Raw genomic sequence first — 25,382 nt, forward strand, 5'->3', positions numbered from 1 at the left:
TCTTGCTTGCACTCTATCTCAGTTTTTACCTACTCAGGCTAATTTGCAGGTGCCTGGGATGAGTAGACAATCCATAATTTCTACCAATCAAGTAAAAGAAGGAAAGAAAACTGAGCTTCTCTCCCAGTTACCAGGTAGTTTGCTGTGGTTAAAATTAATGCAGACTTTACAGCAGCAGATACTAGCATTTTTATTTATTATAAGTAATTATTTTGAAATTTGGGAAATGAATAGTTGAGTACATCATTTGAGTATTTATTTGACCAGTTATTAGTGCAAGGAACCATCATTTAAATGTTCTCTGTGTATTATAGCAAATCAATTTGTTTCTCTCTTCATTTTAATGTGTTTTAAGAAAAATGAAGTATGGTTACTTTTACTTGAAAATATGTTTTATTTTTTGCAGTGTTTGAGCAACACACCTCCACTTACTGAGTATTTCCTCAATGATAAGTATCAAGAAGAACTGAATTTTGACAATCCCTTAGGAATGAGAGGTGAAATAGCTAAATCTTATGCCGAACTGATCAAGCAAATGTGGTCTGGAAAGTTTAGCTACGTCACCCCAAGAGCCTTTAAGGTTAGTGTGATAAATGCATTTTAGCAAGGGCACCTACAAGGGTACAAAAGTTGGTTCTTGGGGTAGGGGGAGTGAAAAATAGTAGCTATTACAATGGTTTGTGGCCCTCCAAAGGAATACAGTACATAAATAGATATATAATATATCTGTGGTATAAAATTTAGGTGGGAGGGATATGGAAGAGTTTTATCCGTTTTGTTTTTGTTTTTGTTTTTGTTTTACGTCTGAATCTGGGATGAGGGGAATAATGAAAAAAAGTTGCAAAACACTGGTGTGGTACAAGAATGACTATGGAGACAGCAATGAGCGTTTGTATAGTTGTTTTGGAATATAGTACATCTCTGGAAAACCTACGTGAATATTCTATACAAATGTGAAAGACTAAATTTGGGCATGTTACTGAACTCTTAAGAACCCATTTCACTTTGAGAGTCATGAATTTGAAAAATTATCAAAATGAAAATTGTCTGCAAACCAAGCACTAAAAATTAAGTGTACTTTCAATATGATTCTTAAACTTTTAAGGTTATTCACATGTGTGAATTGTTACTTATCAAGGTATTTATTGTTCAAATAAGAACTGAGCTGAAATTAAGCTTTATGGCTGAAATTTAGCTTTATGTTGTTAAAAAAATTCCTACTTAACTATATAGGTGAAACTTTGAGAAATTTTAAACTTGTAAAGAGAATAAGCAATTTTAAGTTGTTATTTATACAAGTAATTTAAATGGCATTGATATAGGACATCTACTAGACAACATTTTTTATTAGCTATATACTAGTTCTTAGAAAATAAAAAACAACCAGCAAATCAAAATACCCCTGTATTTGTCTTCCTTAACATTCTAAACTTTGGACATACTAGTCCAGACAAACCATCTCTCAGCTCTTTCCCATCTTTCTAATTGGTTTTGTTTTGATAGATTTTCTGTCTTGAAATTATGTGTAAATAGGTTCTTGATTTATGTGAGTTTTTTCTGTCACATGATGATTCGTACTATTAGATTTATTTTCAGTCTCATCCAAAAAAAAATAGTGATGCAAAGATTTGGAAAATTGAATATGAACATTAATGTTTCTGTTATCTCTATAAGACTCATCCTCCTTTTGCACATAAAAACTAAGTGAAAGCCTAGAGTAGTTATCTTAAAAATGCTTTCAGATACGTAATTATCTTTATGTGGTAATACAGCAAGGATGAGAACCTGCCTCTTACTATCTACCTACCAGACATTTATAGGAGGAGGCAATAGGAATACCTAAAGCTAAGAATTAAGAACATCTGGAAAATCCTTTGACAAATAGTGAAACAACAATTAATGACAATGAAATCTATGACCAAAGATCAATACATTTTTATATATAAGGATTACATGTGTTGATCTATTTTGTCCCAGATAAGCTTTGTTGAGTGCTTACTAGGAATGCAAAACAAAATATAATTCATATATATTCCTGTTGTTCATGTATACAATTTTTATTATTCACAGGAGTGAGTCCTTAACACTGAACTCACAGCGAACAGCACTATAACTCATGTCTTAATGAAGCATATCTAACACATACTTTTTCTCCATAAAGCACATCACAGCTTTCTTGCATTTAGGAACACTAGCCTGGCATGTTAGTACTTCGTTTAGTGGCCATTTTAAATACTGAAATTAACAACAAAAAGAACAAAAATGTGAAAAAAATAACACTAAATAAACTACAAAGGACACTTGTTTATAGATTCAGAACTGAAACAACAAGCCAAAGCATCACCTTGTTCAACCCCAGCTGGTAACACGCATACCAGGTGACTCAAATTTTTTGCCAAATGACCATGAATTGATTTTGGGGTTACAAATAAATTTTAGCAAGCAGGCAGATTCACAAATGTGGAATCCATGAATAATGAGAATCTATTGTACATATTTTTAAAAATCAATCCTGTTCCTAGAACTGATTTTATGGTTCTGCATTTCTTACAGACACAGGTAGGACGTTTTGCACCTCAGTTCTCTGGATATCAGCAGCAAGACTGTCAAGAACTATTAGCTTTCCTATTAGATGGATTACATGAGGATTTGAATAGAATTAGGAAAAAACCATATATACAATTAAAAGATGCAGATGGAAGGCCAGATAAGGTAAATTTCATGATCTTATTGTCACCATTGTTATAATTTTGTGATAACCTCTTTCTAATTTGTGTCTGTTATCCTTGTAGGTAGTTGCCGAAGAAGCCTGGGAAAACCATTTAAAACGAAATGATTCTATCATAGTAGATATATTTCATGGCCTTTTCAAATCAACTTTAGTTTGTCCTGAGTGTGCTAAGATTTCAGTAACATTTGATCCTTTTTGTTACTTGACACTTCCATTGCCCATGAAAAAAGAACGCACTTTGGAAGTTTACTTAGTTAGAATGGATCCACTTACCAAACCTATGCAGGTAAATCATGGGGGTTTTTTTGTTTGTTTTTTTGGTTTTTTTGCATTTGTTATTTTTATTAAAAAATTAGTGTTGAGTCCTTATTATAAAAATTAAGTGTTGAATTATCAAGCCCAATCAATAATGTTTATTTGTATAAGAGATTTTATAAGCTGAATACTTTGGAAATTAGTGTAACTTTTTACAATCTTGAAAGAGCAACATGTGTCATATAAAAAATTCTCAAAAGGCTTTTTCTCATGAAAGAAAGATGAGAGGTTTGTTTTTATGATGTTGGGTGAATATTACCTTATGAAGATTAACATTTTTTATATTTTTTAAACTTCAAGTTTCGTGTTAATTGTAATTTTTTTACTAGTGGCTATTGGAAGTAAAGCTAATACTGTACATTTTAATTCATAACGTGATAATAGTGTATTTAAATACTTGTAATTTTTAGGCATTTTAGGAACTTAAAGTAGAAGTTAGACTGAAAATATTTCGTTCAGTAATGTTCTCTAATTTTTAATACTTTGAAGTATCACATATTACTTATTCTGTGCAAAAGTCCTGTGGTAAGTCTTACTGTCAGATTGTCTGCCTGATTCCATTACCTATTTTTATAATTGCATTATTTATATTTTTTGGGTAAAGCACTGTCTTTTCTCCCTTAGTTATTGTATAATCCTCTTCTGACACTTGACCCATCCCAGTGAAAGTAACTTCTTTTTCTACCTCTCTTTCCCTAAATTCTAACACTTAACTAATTTTATTATAACTTTTGGCTTACTTTCATATTTTCTCCTTAGACTACAAGTTCTTTGAAGACAGGGACCTTGTAAACCTTTGTATTTCCAACTTTTGTGGCTTGTAGATATTAATGCACAAGAAGTATTCAAATATTTTATTCATCAAGATACTTAACTATGCACCTACTAAGTATAAAGCTGTTTCACTAAACAAACCAGATACGATTCCTGCTTTAGAAGATTGTTTTCTGTAAATTTGTAGCCAAATAGCTCGGTTTGTTAGTTCGTAATAGTCATGATGTCTATATGAAAGCTATACTTTGAACAAAATTATGATCTTACCATTCAGGGATGTATTTGGGTTTACTGTCAACAAAGGCAGAGTGTATGTAGTGTTCATAAAAACACAGTCCTTTTATTCAAAGTAATTAAAGTCTAGTAGATACTAGGTATGTACTCAGTTATGCAAATTTAAGCTATTTGTTTTTCTGCTGCTTTATGTTTTCTTTATGAACTCATTGAACACAATGCCCTCATCAGTATTTCACTGGGGAGTGCTAAGTACTATCCCTTATCTGTGACCAGAGCCAATAAAGACCTGCTTTTACTTTTGGCCTGGGGAATATGTGTTCACATTTTTAAAGTTATGTCCTTTAGGTATTTTACTTATTCACTCTTTTTTAAGTACAAGATTGTTAACATTCTTTTCAATGGTGAGAAACTATAACAGTGCCAAACCACATCCTTACCTCTCTAGTTTGTGACTTTGCAAATATACACCAATGAGTGTAATGGAGCAAGAGAGCATAGAATAATGAGTATAAATTTACTGCAACAAAAAAAAAATGTAGATATTTTATTCCTCTACAGCACATTTGTTAGAGATAATATTCTCCCATGCCAATAATATAAGTAATCTATATCATAATAGTGGCAAATTGCATTAATTTACACATTAGTCCATAAGGTATATGATAAGTACTCTTCCATAAAGTGGGCTCGAAATTATTTTTCCAGCAATGTGAATTTCATTGTCTTACCACTTTTCTCATTTGGTGACCAATGATATAAATTTGTGGAAGTTAGAGCCATGGTTAGCACAGAGAAATTCGGTTGTTTTTGTGTTTTGTGTTTTTTTTTTTTCTTTTTTCCATTTAGAGGCAGTACCAACTCAAATACAAAATAATCACTTGCTTTAACCAGTTCGTGAGGAAAGTGAAATTAGCTGAGTTTGCCTATTTGTTGAGTTTTCCCATCACTGAAGTTGATTTAGGTCATGGAAGCTTATTAGGAAAAATATTGAATATGTATTATGTCTTGGGCTCTCATGCTGTGCAAGGTGCTAGAAATATAATGGTGTTTCTAGTCCTTGTTCTTCAAGAAGCTTGTCAAACAGTGTGAAAATTGCTCTGACAGGGTGCTGCAAGAAAACACAGAAAGAGTAACCTACCCAAACTAGTTATGAGGCCTGTGATGAATTCTGAAGGACAATTAGGTTATAAGCAGGGGAAAACTAGAAATAAAAGCATTATAGGCCAAGATAATGGCATGTAGAAAGAACTTATGGCAAAAGAGGACATGGCCCACTTCTGTAGTCTACAAGTATGGCAAGCAGGAGCTAGATCACAAAGAACTTTGATGCCAGTATAAGAAGTTTGAACTTCATCCTAAAAACTAGGGAAGCCATTAAAGACTATTAAGTATAGATATTATATGGCCAGAATTGTGTTTGAGAAAGATGATTCTGGCTAGCACAGAGATTGGTTAGAAAAGGCTTAGCACTAAGACCAGATAAGAAGCTTTTAGTGATCAGACGACAGACAAATGACAAACGCTTCAGCTCAGAAAATGAGTGTCAGGATGGCAGTTTGAAGAACCAGTTGAATGTGGGAAGTGAAAATGTATGAGTATATTCAAAGATGATGCCAAGTTTACTTGACGGGAAAAGAGGAGACAGCAGTGCTGTTTTAGTGGAATATATAGGAAGAACAAGTTGAAGAAGGAATCGATTTTCGTATTGAGCATGGTGGCCTAACATGACCCAATCCTGTGTTTAGCATTGGACATGCTGACTTATAGATGCATGAGAACACTTAGGTAGAGATATCCAGTAGGCATTGAATTTGTGCATCTAGACCAAAGGAGAGAGACTGCTTTAGATGTAAATTGGGCAATGAGCTCTATGAAAATGATAGTCAGTGTTTTAGAAGAATGAGATTACTTAAGGCTAAGGTGACCCTGTGATTTATCATCTAAACAAGAACTCTTTTGAAAATAGAAGGGACTGTCATTAATAATTATACTAGGATATCAGGCTAATCCAGGACTGGCCAAAGCAAATCAGGAGATACTGTCACCTCATCCAGGGAGAGCATATAAAATTGAGAAGAAGGCTAAAGACAAAACTCTAAAGAACACTATAGGAGAACTTCAAAAGGAGAATATGATCATAGCAATAGAAAAGAATTAAGAAGTAGTCGTGTTATAAGGAAAGGGAATTTCTTAAGGAGAAAGTGGTCAGCAGTCATATTACAAAGAGGTCAATAAAATAAAGACTGATAAGTTGTAAACAGTATTGGCAACCTTGGAAACAAGTTAAATAAAGAGGTGAAGACAAGCCAGCAAGAGGGTTGAGAAGTAAATGTGATAAGGAAATTATAATATAGATACCATTAATAAAGTTATTTATAAAATAGAGGAAAAGGGGAGATAATTAGAGGGAAAGCAATGAGGGACGCTTGTTTTTTGAGAGACTTTATATTCCAGTGCTTATGCAAGAGTCAAGATAAAATGGAAGAAAGAATAATTGCTGGGTTTAGGTCCCAGAGAAAGCAGAAGAGCATGGGATTTAGAGCATAGATGCTAGGGTTAGCCTTGAATAAGAAAAGAGACACCTGTCTTCCCATGTGTTGCAAGAGACAAAAAAGTACCTATATGTATTCAAAGAAGTTAGTAGGAGAACAGGAAGTTGGAGATTTTCCCACCCAGTAGCTTCTGTTTTTGAGGTAAAATAGGTATTCTGCTGATATTAAGGGAGCAGTAGTGAAATAGGAAGCCTAAAGAATGGTGAAGTTTTTTTGTTTTTTTGTTTGTTTGTTTTTGAGGCGGGGTCTTGCTCTGTCACCCAAGTTGGAGTGCAGTACGGTGTGATCTCAGCTCTCGCTCACTGCAACCTCTGCCTCCTGGGCTCAAGGGATTCTCCCACCTCAGACTCTTAAGTAGCTGGGACTACAGGTGTGCGCCTCCATGCCCAGCTAATTTTTTGTATTTTTGTAGCAACGGGGTTTTGCCATGTTGTCCAGGCTAGTCTCGAACTTCTTGGGCTTAAGCGATTCACCCGCCTTGACCTCCCAAAGTGTTGGGATTATAGGCGTGAGCCACTGCACCCAGTCCGATGAAGATTTTAAATAGTTATTGAGATAAATGAGAGAATAAGCAGATGTGTGATATGCAGAATTATTTCTGGGTACTGTCAAAGGGTCGGTTGAGATTGGGCACTGTGAATTTGTAGCACACCAACCTCTAAAATTGAGAAATTTTCTCCAGCACATATGAACAGCTCTGAGAAAGTTTAGCAAGAGTGGAATGAATAGAATTGAGTAACAAAGACGTTAAAGGTTTGCGATAAAGCATGTAGGGCCTGGGTGGAAGGGCAAGAAGACAGTAGAGAGCTGGTAAACTGGGAGAAAACAGAGTTAAAAGGAATAGAAATCTCTGTGCAAGCTAAGAAGAGAGAAGAATGAATTTCCAGAAGTAAGAAGTAGCGGTTAGACAGTAGCCTGTTAGTTTAAGATAGTAAAAGTGGGGCTGGGTGCAGTGGCTGACTCCTGTAATCCCAGCATTTTGGGAGACTGAAGCAGAAGGATCACTTGAATCCAGGATTTTGAGACCATTCTGGGCAACATAATGAGACCTCGTCTCTAAAAAATAAAAATTAGCCACTCATGGTGGCACACGCCTGTAGTCCTAGCTACGCAGGAGGCTGAATTGGGAAGATGGCTTGAGCCTGGGAGGTTGAGGCTGCAGTGAGCCAAGATCATGCCCTGTACTCCAGCCTGGGCAACAGAGTGAGAGCCTGTCTCTAAAAAACAAACAAAAAAACATAGCAAAAGTGGGAGCAGTTTCAAGTGATGACAGGATCTAATAAGTTGACTAAGGTTGATTAATGCAAATGTCTTTGAATTGAGGAGCCAAGGAATGATAAGACTAGGACAAATTATCCATGTGGACATTGTCACCCAGGACCCAGGATGGTGGCAAGATTAGAAACAAACACTGAGCCAAATGCCAAATGAATGTGAGGTAGCAACCATGAGGTCACTCTCATTTACTGAATTTTTTTTCCAAAGTAACAAATTTATTACAATTCTTTTTTGTTTTTTAGTACAAAGTGGTTGTCCCCAAAATTGGAAACATATTAGATCTTTGTACAGCATTGTCTGCTTTGTCAGGAATACCTGCAGATAAGGTAAGATGTTTCTGGGGTTGAAGTATGTAAGTTGGTATTTAATTTCTTAGTGTTGTAAAACCAGCTTAATAGAAATTTATTTCCTTTTAGATGATAGTTACTGATATATACAATCATAGATTTCACAGAATATTCGCTATGGATGAAAACCTTAGTAGTATTATGGAACGGGATGATATTTATGTGTAAGTATAAAACTCATTGTGCAAAATATTACTTGAAAAAAAAATCAAAAGAAGTAACATAAAATTTTGAGAGTTTATGGTCAGTTTTGTCCTTGTAGGTTTGAAATTAACATCAATAGGACAGAAGATACAGAGCACGTGATTATTCCTGTTTGCCTAAGAGAAAAATTCAGACACTCAAGTTATACCCACCATACTGGTTCTTCACTTTTTGGTCAGCCTTTTCTTATGGCTGTACCACGAAACAATACTGAAGACAAACTTTATAATCTCCTGCTCTTGAGAATGTGGTAAGTGCCAAACAATTCTACATTGACAAAATAAATATGGGAATAAAATATAAAATAGCTAATAAAAATAAACACACAAGGTACTATCAGAATATAATTATACAAGTCTGTATTGTCTCAATTTTGTTTATAGTCAGATTATAGTCCTAATCCACTTTCTTATTCACGTAAAACACATTATGGAGGTAATTTCAAACCCAGGAAGCATGAAGTCTGTAGCAATTTTAGGCCAAAAGTTTACAGTTGGAAGGAAATAGGAATTTATGTTATAATAATTATGTGTTACATGTTTGTTCTGTGAAATCATAACAAATGTCAAATGCTATATGTTTGCACTGTGAAATGACAAATGTCAAATGCTTCATTTCTTTATATACATTACCAGTTCATGATTAATAGTATTGTAAGGCAGCCTATTTTTTGCCTTCCTAAATCCCCTTATTTGAATTATAAAGTTATCAAGAATGTCATTTGATCCCTTTTATCTTTGAAAGCTGATATATTTAGTATTCTTTCTTGCATATCTAATTATTATGGTTTCATAACCCATATGTAAAGATCACATTATACAAAAATAAGTGTTTTTAGCAACAATATATACCATCTAAATGAGGATAAGTTGAGAAATTATTTGCAACAAATATTTAACATTTAACCTAAAAGGTAACGTATTAATTATTTTTATAAAGAGGAGCAAAACAAATTATTAGTCAGTTATATGTATGGTACTGTAAGTTTGATTTTAACCTTGAATCTACTAAGTGACCACTGTTACTACATTAAAAAGTTTTGTTTTACTGATAGAATGAAAACATTTTTAAAGTTTTTATCTTTGTAGTACTGAACTTGTTTGATTTCTGATTTTACTTAAGCCGATATGTCAAAATATCTACTGAAACTGAAGAAACTGAAGGATCCCTACACTGCTGTAAGGACCAAAATATTAATGGGAATGGCCCAAATGGCATACATGAAGAAGGCTCACCAAGTAAGACTTTTCTGTTAAATTATAAAAATGTTTCACTTAAATAATTGCTTCAGAGAGAAAGTTAAGAAAATGGGAATTAAAGAGCTAAAAAATACCTGCAAACCTACGACTAATAATATTAATAATTTAAAAATATAACATTGAGTTTATTTAAAGTTCTCTAATATCTAAAATTAGGTGAAATGGAAACAGATGAGCCAGATGATGAATCCAGCCAGGATCAAGAACTTCCCTCAGAGAATGAAAACAGTCAGTCTGAAGATTCAGTTGGAGGAGATAATGATTCTGAAAATGGATTATGTACTGAGGACACTTGCAAAGGTCAACTCACGGGACACAAAAAACGATTGTTTACATTCCAGTTCAACAACTTAGGCAATACTGATATCAACTACATCAAAGATGATACCAGGCATATAAGATTTGATGATAGGCAGCTTAGGCTAGATGGTAAGTATTTGTGAAAAATGGCTTGAACATTAAACAAGCAGAGCATGTTTTTTTGTTTTTTAGGTGAAAACCATGAAATTCAGCCCTGTCAAGAAATACACCATTTACTTTTCTATCTCAAATTTTATATGAAAGGACTTAATATCTAAGTAGACTAAAATGTGTGTCTGTGTTTCATAAATGGAGATTGAATTCATGCTTAAGTTTTCTATCTTTTTTTAAACTCTTAAATTATTTCAATGGCTTGGAAACTGCTATTTGCCCTAATCACCTGTACAAGTAGAAAAGATTGCTATTTATTTATTCTAGTGTATATCCTAACATTAAAATATACTTTAATACTAAGACATATTAAATTTTAAAGAAAAAATATGTTTTCCACCTTAGAAAGATCTTTTCTTGCTTTGGATTGGGATCCTGATTTGAAAAAACGATATTTTGATGAAAATGCTGCTGAGGTAAGTCATCACTCACTCACTTATTTACCTTTCCTTGATTTACTTTATGTGATTACCAGAGATAATCATACTGTTGTGTTACATTCTTTGCTTCCACCAAATGTTCATTTTGCCAGTAAAAAATTGGTCATGAACTAGAAAAGAAAGTCTTTGCAAAAATACCTTTTTTTTTCCAAAGGTTCAGAGTTCATTTTGAACATGTTTTGCTCATCCATATAGGAGTGTACAGGAATTATTTAGAAGTATGATATAAATCTCAACTGAAATAAGCTTTATGATTCTTTTGAGAAAGTTTAGGAGTTTTCATTATTATTCATAGTAAGACGGTACCACTAAAATGAGTTTTGTTTCATTTGTTCTCTTAACTCAAGAAATACTTCTCTTTAGGACTTTGAAAAACATGAAAGTGTGGAGTATAAACCTCCTAAAAAACCCTTTGTGAAATTAAAAGATTGCATTGAACTTTTTACAACAAAAGAAAAGCTAGGTGCTGAAGATCCCTGGTAAGAGACAAAATTAAATAATTGTTTTTGTTTTCTTTAAGGGTTTATTCTGAGATACGTGCCACATTAACTTGAAAAAGTAATTACTAAATTCTCTTTGATGTTTTAAATAGTAAAGGATTCTTTATATAAGTGGTAGCCTTTTAAGAGGGATAGGAATGTCTTAAAAAATACTGTTACAGTGTTGCCTTAATTTTATTACTGTGTTTTTCCTAATAGCCATTATACTATTAATAATTCATTTTAGTTACTTATTTTCCAAGAAATTTTAGCTATGTAATCATTTTGAGAGAAGCTTTTTAGGAAAAGTGTAGTGATATATTTTGTGATGTTATTCCATTAGAGCCCAGTTTTGAGATTTTCTAATACCTATCTTCCAGCACAGATGTCTTTTTTGCATACTAAAAGAGAAATAATCTAGCCCTCATTATGTCTTTAAATATTTGTTTGTATATTAATTTATAATGGTTTAACCTTTTTGGAAAATGTGTTGAAAATAAAAATAACAAGAGTTGCTTTCAACCTGGTACATATTAGGCATACGATAATTGCCCACTGAATAAATGTAGAACTTTCCAAACATTTTTTGTTATTTTCATTAATGGGGGTTGTTTGTACCTCTATCAAGCTTTAAATACTTCTCTTTATTCTTAGGTATTGTCCGAATTGTAAAGAACATCAGCAAGCCACAAAGAAATTGGATTTATGGTCCTTGCCTCCAGTACTTGTAGTACATCTCAAGCGATTTTCTTACAGTCGATACATGAGAGACAAGTTGGATACCTTAGTTGATTTCCCTATCAAGTAAGCTTTAATTGTATTTTATAAGTATTGAGCAACTCTTCTTTCAAACTTACTTGATGCTTTTTGTTATTATCCTTTAGTAAATATCAGGTGCCATTGTACCCAATTTCAGCTTTCAAGTTTGTTTTTGAGTAGTTCTAACAATTTATAAGGATCAGTGTTTCAAAATTTTTATTTTTTCTTAGAGATTTTCCAAAGACCAAAGAGGAAATATACTTTTAAAAACTAAAAACAATAAAACTCCTTCTGTGTTATATTACCTATGGGTTAATTGGTCTCATTTATAAATCTAAGATACTTTATGGTACTTAGTAATTTTGTTTATCTAGGAATTATTTCATCATTACTCATCACTTACTCCTAAATATGTTGGGTTTTCTTGGTGGTTTTTTTTGTTTGTTTGTTTGTTTGTTTGTTTTTTGAGACAGAGTCTCACTCTGTTGCCCAGGCTGGAGTGCAATGGCACAATCTCGGCTCACTGCAACCTCCACCTCCTGGATTCAAGTGATTCTCCTGCCTCAGCCTCCCAAGTAGCTGGGATTACAGCTACCTGCCACCATGCCCAGCTAATTTTTGTATTTTTAGTACAGACAAGGTTTCACCATATTGACCAGGCTGGTCTCAAACTCCTGGCCTCAAGTGATCCGCCCGCCTTGACCTCCCAAAGTGCTGGAATTACAGGCATGAGCCACCACGCCCAGCCCTAAATACGCTGTTTTCAAAAAGACTAAAATAAAACAGAATAATGGAATTGCTTAGAAGGATAACACCGTAGTGAAATAAATCATCCCTATTACATCATCCTTCAGTTTTCCTATTGCCATTATATGACATCATATTTGTAAAAAGATACATCTATGGCCATACCACCTTGAACGCACCCTGATCTTGTCTGTAAAGAAGTACAAAGAAGTCTGTATACATCTTCATGCTTTATCTCTCTTTTTTTCTTCCCCTGCTTTTACTGAACAGTTGAGAATTCAGAATGACAAAAAGGAAACATTGTATTCCCAATCACTTAGTCATTCAACAGGAAGGACTGCATCACACAATATTTTGTACAAGAACTTAGTACTGTCCCATTTTGCAAAAAAAACTTTCAGTGGTATTATTTCATATTCTGTGATATTTGTGCACCAAAATGTACTTGATACAGTTAGTAAGTGGACAATTGCTAAAGGCAGGTGTATCTACAAAGGTAACTAGAAGGAAATAGATTACATAAAATATTCATTGGATTACTCAATATAATTGGTGGTTATAAATTTAAAATTATTTGTAATTATTGAGTGAAAAAAAGATCATTTTCTCTTTAACAAAATAGTGAGCTATAAGTTTTCAAGAATATAGCATTTGGCAATGTAAGTATAAGAAAAAGAATCAGGGCTGGGCACAGTGGCTCACGCCTGTAATCCCAGCACTATGGGAGACCGAGGTGGACAGATCACGAGGTCAGGAGATCAAAACCATCCTAGCCAACATGGTGAAACCCCATCCCTACCAAAATACAAAAAAATTAGCCAGGCGTGGTGGCACGTGCCTGTAGTCCCAGCTACTCGGGAGGCTGAGGAAGGAAAATCGCTTGAACCCGGGAGGTGGAGATTGCAGTGAGCTGAGATCGCGCCACTGCACTCCAGCCTACCTAGTGACAGAGCGAGACTCCGTCTCAAAAAAAATAAATAAAGAATCAGAAGTAATGACAAACTAGAATCTATTAGAGATGTATTTAAAATTTAGAATCATTATTGTTTTTTAATGATGCAGATACAAGAAGAACAACCAGAAATAATAATAAGCTATTTACAAGATAGTCATTTTCCAGGTTCTTGAATGATAGATTATGATTAGTCAGTCACATTCAAGGGATGTTGCCCATTTCAGGTATATAGGTCATCAAAGACAGCAAATGTAGAATAAAATTAGGGTTTGATATGTTAATATTTTTTAAAACTTCTAAGAAAGTTGTTTTCACTATTCCTATATTTTTCTTCACATAAGTCACTTCCTCTTTTTTTTTTTAATCTCCGACCCTGCCCATAAAGTACTTTCTAAAATTGACTTTAAAATGAAGATCTACTGGACCCAGATGGTCAATAGCGATGACTGTTTTTCCTGGTATACTGAGAGTTAAATGTGTTAGCATAAAAACGTTAATCTAAATGACAACATTCAACATTTTTATTTTTTTTATTTTTTAATTTTTATGGGTACATAGTAGGTGTATATATTTGTGGGGTACATGAGATGTTTTGATGGAATGTGAAATAGTCACATTATGGAGAATGGGGTATCCATCCTCTCAAGCATTTATCCTTTGTGTTACAATCCAATCACACGCTTAGTTATTTTAAAATGTATAATTAAGTTAATACTATAGTCACCCTGTTGTGTGATCAAATAGTATGTTTTATTCATTCGTTTTTTTTTTTAATTCATTAACCATCCCCACCCCACCTCTCCCCTACCTTCCCACCACCCTTGCCATCCTCTAGTAACCATCCTTCTACTCTCACTGTCCATGAGTTCAATTCTTTCGATTTTGAGATCCCACAAATGAGAACATGGGCTGTTGTCTTTCTGTGCCTGGCTTATTTCATTTAACGTAATCTCCAGTTCCATCTATGTTGTTGGAAATGGCAGGATCTCATTCTTTTTTATAGCTGAATAGTACTTCATTGTGTATATGTACTAGATTTTCTTTAGCCATTTATCTGTTGATAGACACTTAGTTCCATCAACATTGCAACACATAGTTTCATCAAATCAACAAGATTTGATTGTTTCTAAATCTTAGCTGTTGCAAACATTGCTGCAACAAACATGAGAGTGCAGATATCTCTTCAGTATCCTCAATGAAGCATTTTAAAATTTTCAACCCATAAACAAATATTTGCCAAAACATTAATATCTCAGAGGTACATGTATGATTTGTTTTGTAAGTTATTTGACTCATAATTTCTTTAGTGAGAGAGAGATATATATACATATATATATATATGTCAAACAACAATGGCAGAAGGGAATAGAATTCATTGCATTTAGGGACAACATAAAAACTAACTTGGTTTCTTTTTTAAACAGTGACTTGGATATGTCGGAATTCTTAATTAATCCAAATGCAGGTCCTTGCCGCTATAATTTGATTGCTGTTTCCAACCACTATGGAGGGATGGGAGGAGGACACTGTAAGTTGACAGTTTGCCTTTTTACCCAATCGTGGTGTTTGAAGAACTCCAGACTTTTTTCTTTAAGATATTTATTGCTTCTTAAGGATAAAATATCAGATGTGTCTTGCATATAGTAGTTCAGTATTGATTAATGAATGAGTCAGCTTTTGAACATTTTTTTTTCACATAGGGTATAGAGAATTGAGTTCATCATACTCCTCAGTTCAAGGCCCAGGAGGGAATGTTGTCCCATTTAGAGTGCATTTCCCTCCACATTCTCCTTCCCCTTTGCTTTCTAACATGTTTGATGCAGATACTCTTATAAATCATTAAGATTTATTCATTTAATTGGTACTGTGCTATAGATCTCACTAGATCTCAACACTTATTAAGACTTATCTGTGTTACTTTGTGTCCATTTAGTCAGTTGTTTCTCACTGCTTATAATTTACATCTACCATATTTTCTCTCTCCACTTACCTCATGATGGACATCTAAATTGCCTTTCACTTTCTACCACTGTAAGACTGATAAACCATTGTTTATGGTATCCTATGTAAGAATTTATTTAGGCTGCATACCCAAAAGTGAAATTGCTGAGTTTAAGTGAGTAAATGTTACCAGATTGCCCCCCAGGATGGCTCTAACACTCGACACTCTGCAAGCAGTTCATTTTTCTGTTGAATGATATTTACATTCCTTGGATATATCTTACTTATCATTATATATTTTTTGATACACAGTTGGATTTAGTCAAACTTATTTAGGGTTGTTACAATTTCATTCATAAGTGAAATGGTTTTGTAAGTGTTTTATATTTTCATTATCTTAGTTTGGAATAAAAGAGTCATAAAACAAGCTGAGATGCTTTATCCTTTTTCTGGTTTTTGGAACATCTAGTACAATATAGGAATTAACTGTTCATCAAAGTCTAGTAGAATTAACCCGTAAAGCCATTTAGGCTTTACAGACATACTGTTTTTATTTATGTCATGCCTATTGGTCTATTCAGTTTTCTTTTTCCTTTTGTGTATATTTTGATGTTCTCTCTGTTTCTAAAAATGTATCCCTTTCATTGAGGTTTTTCATTTTATTTAAGAATTGCTGTTTGTAATACTTATATCACACTGTTTTTATCCTATTTTCATTCTTTTTCTCTCTCTTTTTTTTTTTTAAATCAATTCTTCTTGGCCAGGCACAGTGGCTCATGCCTGTGATCCCAGCACTTTGGGAAGTGGAGGTGGGTGAATCACGAGGTCAGGAGATCAAGAGCATCCTGGCCAACGTGGTGAAACCCCGTCTCTACTGAAAATACAAAAATTAGCTGGGTGTGGTGGTGCGTGCCTGTAATCCCAGCTACTCGGGAGGCTGAGGTAGGAGAATCGCTTGAACCGGGGAGCCGGAGGTTGCAGTAAGCCGAGATCACACCATTGCACTCTGACCTGGCAACAGAGCAAGACTGTCTCAAAAAAGAAAAAAAAAGTATCGGTCTTCTGAGATTTCTATCTTATTAGTCTTTTCAAAGAATTAGCTTTTCATCTTATTAAATTTTTATTTTTGTTATTGTATGTGTTTATACTTTTTATAATTATTATATTTTATCTTATCTATACATTTTTTTTTAGACCAGGTCTCTCTCTGTCACCAGGCTGGAGTACAGTTGCACGATCTTGGCTCACTGCAACCTCTACCTCCTGGATTCAAGTGATCCTACCACCTTTGCCTCCCAAGTAGCTGGGACTACAGGCACATGCCACCACACCCAGCTAATTTTTTTGTATTTTTAGTAGCAGTGGGGTTTCACCATGGTGCCCAGGCTGGTCTTGAACTCCTGGGCTCAAGAGATCCTCCTACCTCAGCCTTCTGAGTGGCTGGGACTACAGGTGCACACCACCACACCTGGCTTGTATGTATTTATTCTATCTAATTGATTTCTTCCCTTCCTTTCATTATATGGTTCCTCTTGTTACTTTGGGTTTCTATGTTACTCTTCTTGCAACTTCTTGAATTGAATGCTTAGCTTTTTGCTTTTCATTGTTTCTCCTATATTGAAGGCTAATTAAAAGGCTATAAATTTCTGCTAAGTACTGCTTTGGCTGTGCTTCAGATTTTCATTCCTTTATGATTTCCTAATTAGCACAATGTCATTTAATCATATGCTTAGTTTTCAAATATAGAGTTTGTCACTTCATTCTTTTATTACATAGCAGTTGAGAGCATCGTCTACATTAATCTTTAGGAGTCTGAAAGTTCCAACATGTCTTAGTACATGGTCTGTTCCTTAAATGTTTGTATGCTTGAAAAAATGTATACATTCCCCATTTAAATACAGAGTTCTTTATATCTCTGATATTTTAAGCTTATCACTGTATTCAAACCATTACTATCCCTGGTTATTTTTTATGTTCATTTTATTCCTGAGAGGAATGTGTCAGGACTCCTACTAAAGTGTTGATTGACCTGCTTCTCCCAACAGTTTTATTAGTTGTTAATATTTTGCATAGTTATACTTATGTTCATAATGGGTAGCTCTTCTTTCTATGTTGTTCCTTTTAACACCGGGATTTGACATTCTTTGCCCCTTTTTTCTTTTTCTCAGGTATTACAAGTGTTACTCTAGCTTTCTTCTTGATATCATTTAATTTACAAACTCTGTGCCTTTGTGTTGAGTGTGTCTCTTACAGATCACACAGACCTAAGGGCAGCATCTGCTCTGCGCTGGTCTTGGGTTGAGATCAACGAACTCACAGCACACAAAAGGCTTCACCCAGCACCAGGTTTACTTAGATTTAAGAAAGGATACAGGTCAAGAAACAATACAGCATGCACAGCAACAGCTTAGCAGAGGTCCTTTGTAGCTGGAAGGAGAGAAAACAGAGAAAAGTGTGCTCAAAGTGTTCAGCCCACTGCTGTTTCATTCCACTCCTCACCAAGGCTGATTTTTAACCAGCTGCATGGGGTACAGTCATATTAGTTGTCAAATATTTTGTTAGCCCAACAGGACTTTCAAACAGCAATAAGACTCTGATTCAGTTAGCCCAAGTATTGCTGATTTCTGTGACAAAAATTGAAGCATGAAATTTAAAAGCTTTCTTCTAGATTGTTTTCTCATTTCTGTCTCCATCCATTCTGTCGCATTCTGCAGCCATCTTGAATGCACACAGAAATATTATTGAGTTCATATATTGAGAACAGGGTTCTCAATTTTTTGTTGTTGTTGTTAGTTCCTTTGACTCTAACTTTCCTCTGCTTCTACGGTTTCTCTCCATGGTTGACTTTTGAAGAGAGGGAACCAACACCAGGTAGAATATGAAACATTTCTTCCACCTGCTAGGTACTCAGTAAAATCATTAACCAAACAACTTAGAATTTAAACCGTTATTTTATTGTGATTGATTGGTTAGTTGGCTGGTTGGTTGATCGGCTTGTCTTTTGAATTATCTTCTGGCCACCAGTGGAGGTTCACCAAAGATAATGTTTACCTTACTTTCAAAGTATTGTCATTCACTCTGAACATCATCTAAACAGGTAACTTAATAGAAAGAGAATATTGCCCTTTGATTTCAGCCATATTAAGGATAATACCTCAATTTTTATTTACATACAAATGAGAAGAATAATAATATTTACTTTAGGATGGGAAGAATTATTTAGAAGCCATACCCTACAAAGTGTCACTTTTTAGAAGCAATGACCACATATAATTATTTTGGAAACATTGTGCAACTTTATTTCTTCAGTTATTGAGTAGTTTATACAAGGCATGGGATGGGAAAAGGGGCATTTTTTTAACTTAAAGCAGATCTTTAAAAGTTCTGTGGATTAATGAATCACTTTTTGCCTTTTTCTTGCTGTGTAGAGTCAATCCTTTGTATCAGTGGATACCACAGATGTTCAAGTTCCTTATATAAAATATTGTAGTATTTGCATATAACCTACCCACATCCTCTCATATACTTGTATGTATAGATTATTTGTAATACCTAATACAATGCCTGCACATCACTTCATTCACATGAATGTAGCATAGTACTCAGCACATGGTAAATTCAAGTTTTACTCTTCAGGACTTTGTGGAATTTTTTTTTTTCTCAAATATTTTTGATCTGTGGTTGGTTGGGTTCAGGGATGCAGAACCCATGTATGCACAGGACCGACTATACTTTTGTTAAAGACTAAAAGAGATTCTGGTGTTTAAAAAAAAAAAAAACACTATAGCATAATGAGTAGAGGTATCAGAAAAGAAATTGTTATAGAAAATTTAATAATAGTTGAAATTTCAAACTATGAAGTCAGAAACAGATCTAGGTTTAAATCCTAACTGCTAGCTAACAGTATACTACCTTGAGTAAATTATCCTTCTTTTGATGTCTTAATTTCCTGTCTCTAAGGTGGGGAGAATTGTAATGATAATACCTTCTTTATGAGACAATACATGTAAAGTGCATAACACTATGCCTGGTACACAATAAGCACTACATGAATGTTAAGTACCATTTATTATCATTAGTGTTATTCTGTGAATTTAAAAATAATGTTTTTTCCTGAGATGAAAAAAGAATGTTTCAACTTATATGAAAATTATTTTAGGTATCTAATTGCGGAAATTAGAAATCATTTGAATCAATTGAATGTGTAATAAATAAGCCTCATAGATGATTATCAGGCAGTTTTAGTAGATATTCCTTATATAGATGATTATAGAGTTTTGAGGAGTTCCCCAGAAAACCAAGATCATTTTTGTCACAGTGATTATATTTTTTTCATTAGATACTGCTTTTGCAAAAAATAAAGATGATGGAAAATGGTACTATTTTGATGACAGTAGTGTCTCCACTGCATCTGAAGACCAAATTGTGGTAAGTTTGTCTTATATTTCCTGAAAACTATGGGATTCACTGCCTTAAGGAGTGAATATAAATTAATAAAAGGGGCTCATGGAACACTGTAATTTATATTCTAGTAGCTTGAGTAGCTAAAAGAGACTGACTCTTATTTAAAGAAATGTCAAATTGTCCCCTAAATGGAAATTTGTCTTCTAAATTTTCCCACTAACAAAAGCATAAATTGCAAGGTGAAAAAATTTTTGGTAGTTTTCAACATGGAGTTTCTAATACAAATAATTAAGTTTTGCTTTGGAAAGTAGATTCAGCTCTTAACTTTCTAGACATTGACTACTTAAAGCCAGGATGTTTAAACAAGGGAAAAAAATCCTTGAAGTACCTTACCGTATCTGTGATCTTTAAAGTCTTATCTTGCCTTATGAAAATTAAGTATTTAAACTCAAAATGACATAATTAGATAAAACAAATTAAAGATTTATGAAGGATTAATACTTGTGTACTTACTACTTTGATATTTTCTGAATAGTAAAAAAATGAGGAAGTTCCATCTGTTCACACTTGCATCAGTTTATCATCCACCGCTGACTCTCTCAGTATGGGTTTGTGTACACACAGATGCATACATATATATGTATATATGCTGTCATTTATCTCCCCGTATCTATGACAGAGAGACTTGAATACTATAAATATTTTTTAAATTGTGTTTTAATTAACCACATTTTTTGTTTATACTTAAGCTCCTAATTTCTTTTTTTCTGCAAAAGAAATTCAATTCTGTTCTCCTCCTTAATCTCTCAGTCCAGACATTCTCAAATTGCCCACCTCCTCATCAGTCTTGTTAACAACACTGCCCTAATCTTGGCTTCAAATAAACAGTTATCTTGTTTATATATAATTTACGAATTTGATGTTGCCATGCATTTTAACAATGATGATTCTTCATTTAGTCAACAAATTGAATACGATAGAGAGAGAGAGATACACAAAAGACTCCATTCTAAACAGAGTTAAAAAGACAGTTGTCACTCATTCCAGAGCTTAAAAGGTTATAAATCTCTGATTTATAAATCTCTGATTTATAAACTAAAGAAGACAGAGAAGTAAATTAACAATTACAGCATAATAAGTACTATTAAATACCTTACTATGGCCACTTAGAAAGGGAACTTCTGTCTCAACTCAGATTTAGGGTTTGAGGGGATAATACCAGTACAGGGAAGTTCTTGTGGTAAAGATGATGTCTGACCTCGTCTGCTAGTAAAAATAAGAGTAAATTAAACAAAAGGTGTTCTAAGCAAAGAAAACTGTATCTACAAAAACAAGGAGGCATGACAAAGCATGATATTTTAAGGGAACAGCACATAATTGGATGTGACTGAAAGGAAAAGCTCTTAAAGGGACATGGGGAAGAAATTAGGCTGGAGATAAATTTAGCGCTTAGATCAAGAAAAGTGGCATTCTAGTTGTTTAGACATTTTCTTACAGACTATGAGAAGCCATTAGATTGTGAAGCAAGAGAATAACATTGTTCAGTTTGTGTCTTCACATTTCTCTGAGAACATCATAGAAGATAGATTGGAGACGCTGAATAAAGAAACGGAAAAGCCATACAGGAGGCTGTCACATAATTTAAGCAATTAAAATAGTAGTTAGAACAATATAAACAAGGGAAGAATGGATTTATGAGATATTTACTGGATAGAATTAATATAACTTGATAAAAGATATAATAAAGGTAATAGATGTAGAGATCCAGAGAAGGAGAAGTTTAAGATGACTTTTACTTCACCATTCACCAAGATTGGGAATATAGGAAGAATAGTTGCCGTTGAAGTTTGAGATGCCTGTATGATAACTGTGTGGAAATTTCCATTAGGTTGTTAGACTAATAAGACTGGAGTTCAGGGGTGAGAACTGATTTAGGTTATACATTTGAGTTGTCAGCCTTAGGCAGCAGTTGAAGCCATAGGTTTAAATGAGTCATCTAGTGAGAGGATACAGGTTGAGACAATGGTAGGCTGAGGATAGAACATAGTATGTTTAAAGGTCAGGATTTAATGAGTCCACAGAAGAGTCTGAGAAGAAGCCAAAGAGATAGTAGGAGATCTGAGTAGTGTTGTCACAGAAGCAAAAAATTGTTTTGTTGATAGGAAAAGAAATAGTGAAGCATTAAATTAAATTAAATAGTGAGAGATTGACTAAAAGAACTGAAAAGGGCACCCATTTCAGTTGTTTATTAGGTTATTGACCCTACTGAAAGCCATTTTACTAGGATGGTTTGGGGAAAAGCTAGATTACTTTGAGTTGAGAAGTGTGCATGAGAGTGAATGATGAGTATTGACTATTCTGTTTATCATCCTGACTGTGAGGAAGAGGAAGAGAGGAGGTATATGGCAGCTAGAAGGGGAAGTAGAATGGAGAGGGACTTATAGATAGGAAAAACCTTAGGTATTTGTTAAGGCGAAAGAGAAAAGTCCAGTGGATAAGGACTCATTAAAGATACACAGTGATCATTGATGGAACAGTATCTTTAAGATGGTAGGAAAAGGTGGACTCTACAGCAAACATGGGATGAAGTGACTAGTATTAGAAGGAAGGAATTTACCTTTTCCTTAAGAGATGACAGGAAAGAAAGCGTAGAATTCTATTTTACATTAGAGTAACTGGTTAATCTGTGATACAGTTGCATTTATTTCTTGGTCCAAATAATTTAGAAGCACATAAAAATTTGTAATTCTAACGACCATTCTTCCTTTATTAGAAATTGTCTTCTATTTAATGAATTTTGGTAACTTCCATTTGACCATGCATGGTTTTTCTATTTGATTTATGCCCTCTCACCAAAATTGGTGACCACCTAAATATTCATAATGTGTTTAATGTGATATTTGAGAATCATAACCATTTTAACATCCTTTGTTTTGACAGTCCAAAGCAGCATATGTACTCTTCTACCAGAGACAAGACACTTTCAGTGGAACTGGCTTTTTTCCTCTTGACCGAGAAACTAAAGGTGCTTCAGCTGCCACTGGCATCCCATTAGAAAGTGATGAAGATAGCAATGATAATGACAATGATATAGAAAATGAAAACTGTATGCACACTAACTAATGAAAGTCCTAGAAGCCATAAAAGAGAGACTTTCCTGCTGGTGGTATCTATGGAAATGATGAAGTTACCCACCACATTAAAACAAAAGTCTGAGATGGGGAGTTTCAGATAACCGAATGTAAATCCTTTATCAGATTTTAACTTGTGCAGTACTTGAAGTGAAACACAATGAAAACTTTAACAGAAATTGTCTCTTAATACATTTACAGTCTTGTATTTACAAGCTAAATATATATAGGAAATCACAAATAAATCCCTTTTAAGTTTGCTGCTGTTTTGATTAATTATGTTTCCTTTAATTTTTTGGATGTGAGTTGATGACAAATGTTAAATTTGTGGATGTTGGTCCTTTATTTTGCTCTAATAATACTGCAAGAAAACTATGGCTGAACTTAGTTTTTGGATAATCTAGTTCATGTGCATTAGGCTGCCATACATACTACTATGATATTTAGCTGCAGTATCAATGTGGCATAAATACTGCGGCAGCATTCTTCAAAAACCACAGTTTCAAATTTATCCCGGTAATCAATGTGGGCCTATTAAAAAACCAAATCATGATACGAGAAACAACCTTGGAAAAGCTATTTCCTTTTGTAGTACCATTAAAAATCCAGAATATTATATTCATTTTACTGCCACTGTGGAAACAGGTTCTAGATTTCATACTCCATCTAAAGTCATTTTTCAGTTACATGTAAGTATTATTTACTGCTATTGGGATCTATTCTTCAGACATTCAGAAACATTTTTTGCTTTAAAATGCATATCTTTAATTGGGTGTTGGTCCAAAATTAAAATTTTTGCTGTCTGTTTTTCTCTACCCCATTTTGTGGTAATTTGGCAACTTTAGCTCTCCCAATTATTGTAATATAAGGACAGACTTAATAGTATTCTGTATCCATAGTAATAATTGCATCAAGCTTAAATGAGAAATTTTTTTCATATACTGGCCTTTAAATCATTAATGGACAATTGGCTATAAAGGTAGGTCTGTTAACTTTCTTTGTGTGTTCCTGATGGAATTCACCATAGCCTTACAGCTTTTCTCAGAAGGTAACTTGTTATAAGAGAAATGGCATTTGCATGTTCCAGAGTCAGAACCTGTACAGTATATACAGCATAAACACCTTGAATTTGATTTTAGTTCACCACATTCAAGGATCCAGGATGCCAAAAATATGTGTGAACATTTGAAACATTTTTATTTGCTGCTTTTTCCCTTTGATCTAGTTGAAAGAATGTATTGTAAATTGGCATACAATACTGCCTTTAATAGAAAACCTAAATGCTGGGGCACATTTCACATATCGACTACCTGAGAAATTGCTTTGTGTCCCACTGTTATTAAAGCAAAAAGTATAATGTTCTTCACTTGAACTAATCAAATACAATAGATTATAAATTGTGTATTGTAAATAAAAGTTCACTCTGTGAGTGCACATTTTGGTAAATTATTTATTTATGTTAGCATTTAAAAGTTTTAAAAAAATGCATTTGACCAGGATAAATGAGGTATGTTGATCATGGCTTTGCTTTATATCTTGATATTAAAGCTGGTTTATCATCCTGGTATTTTAAAAGCTGCTTTGGGTTTTTTTGTTTTTTGGGTTTTTTTTCTTTTTTTCTTTTTTAATGTAAACTAACCTCCTGCATGACAGAGGTTAAAATTTTGTCTGCACTTGAGTTCACTTGAGTTTACATTTGAAATGTGCATGTTTATTTATACAGATTTCAATAAAGCTATTCAAGGCCTTATTTAGTCTTTTATTTCTTACTCTTAATCTTTTAATAAAAATCCCCTACTTTATGGTTAGATTACTATATGCTAGACTTTTTAGTTATAAATAGTTAATACTAGAAAGGAAATTATGTCAGAGCAAAATGAATCTTACTATTAAGGACATATTTTAAAGTTGATATTTTTCAACTTTAATATTTATTCATTAAGCATATGTTTGTGTACCAGTCACTGTTCTAGAGTCTGGAGATACAGCAGTAAACACATATCCTTAACTTCACAGAGCTTACATTCTTTCTGCCATCTACCAACTAATGGACTATATTTCCATTTTTCTGAAGATTTAAAGAAAAGTCAAAGCTAAATCTTTTAAACCTAGATTGTGGTCTCCATCCTAATTCTTCAGAGACCACTTTCTTTTTAATGCCTGTCATTAACTTCTATTCCCACTAAAAGAAGTGATGTTAATAATGCCATTGAAACGTCAAACTCAAATGTCATTTTTCAGCTGCAAAAAGTAGACTTTAAAAATAGTGCAAAAGGGGCCCGGCACGGTGGCTCACGCCTGTAATCTCAGCACTTTGGGAGGCCGAGGCGGGTGGATCACGAGGTCAGGAGATGGAGA

The 25,382-nt window shown here is 33.9% G+C and overlaps 1 protein-coding gene across 2 annotated transcripts in view; it reads left to right on the forward strand.

Moving 5' to 3' along the window:
• Nucleotides 1–24,774, forward strand: part of USP15 (ubiquitin specific peptidase 15) — a 152,517-nt gene extending 127,743 nt beyond the window's left edge. The window contains exons 9-22 of one of the 2 annotated variants that reach the window (XM_025402256.1): nt 407–580; nt 2,554–2,712; nt 2,793–3,017; nt 8,130–8,213; nt 8,304–8,398; nt 8,497–8,688; nt 9,561–9,676; nt 9,854–10,126; nt 10,514–10,584; nt 10,972–11,087; nt 11,742–11,891; nt 14,973–15,076; nt 19,829–19,917; nt 22,834–24,774. In XM_025402256.1, coding sequence (XP_025258041.1) covers nt 407–580; nt 2,554–2,712; nt 2,793–3,017; nt 8,130–8,213; nt 8,304–8,398; nt 8,497–8,688; nt 9,561–9,676; nt 9,854–10,126; nt 10,514–10,584; nt 10,972–11,087; nt 11,742–11,891; nt 14,973–15,076; nt 19,829–19,917; nt 22,834–23,016 — 2,031 coding nt within the window. In that variant the 3' untranslated portion in view covers nt 23,017–24,774. The remainder of the gene's footprint in view (nt 1–406; nt 581–2,553; nt 2,713–2,792; nt 3,018–8,129; nt 8,214–8,303; nt 8,399–8,496; nt 8,689–9,560; nt 9,677–9,853; nt 10,127–10,513; nt 10,585–10,971; nt 11,088–11,741; nt 11,892–14,972; nt 15,077–19,828; nt 19,918–22,833) is intronic. The other variant, XM_025402257.1, reaches the window with a different exon arrangement.
• The last annotated feature ends 608 nt before the right edge of the window (nt 24,775–25,382 follow it).

The sequence above is a fragment of the Theropithecus gelada genome, chromosome 11 (genome assembly GCF_003255815.1).
Source record: "Theropithecus gelada isolate Dixy chromosome 11, Tgel_1.0, whole genome shotgun sequence".
Classification (NCBI taxonomy): Eukaryota; Metazoa; Chordata; class Mammalia; order Primates; family Cercopithecidae; genus Theropithecus; species Theropithecus gelada.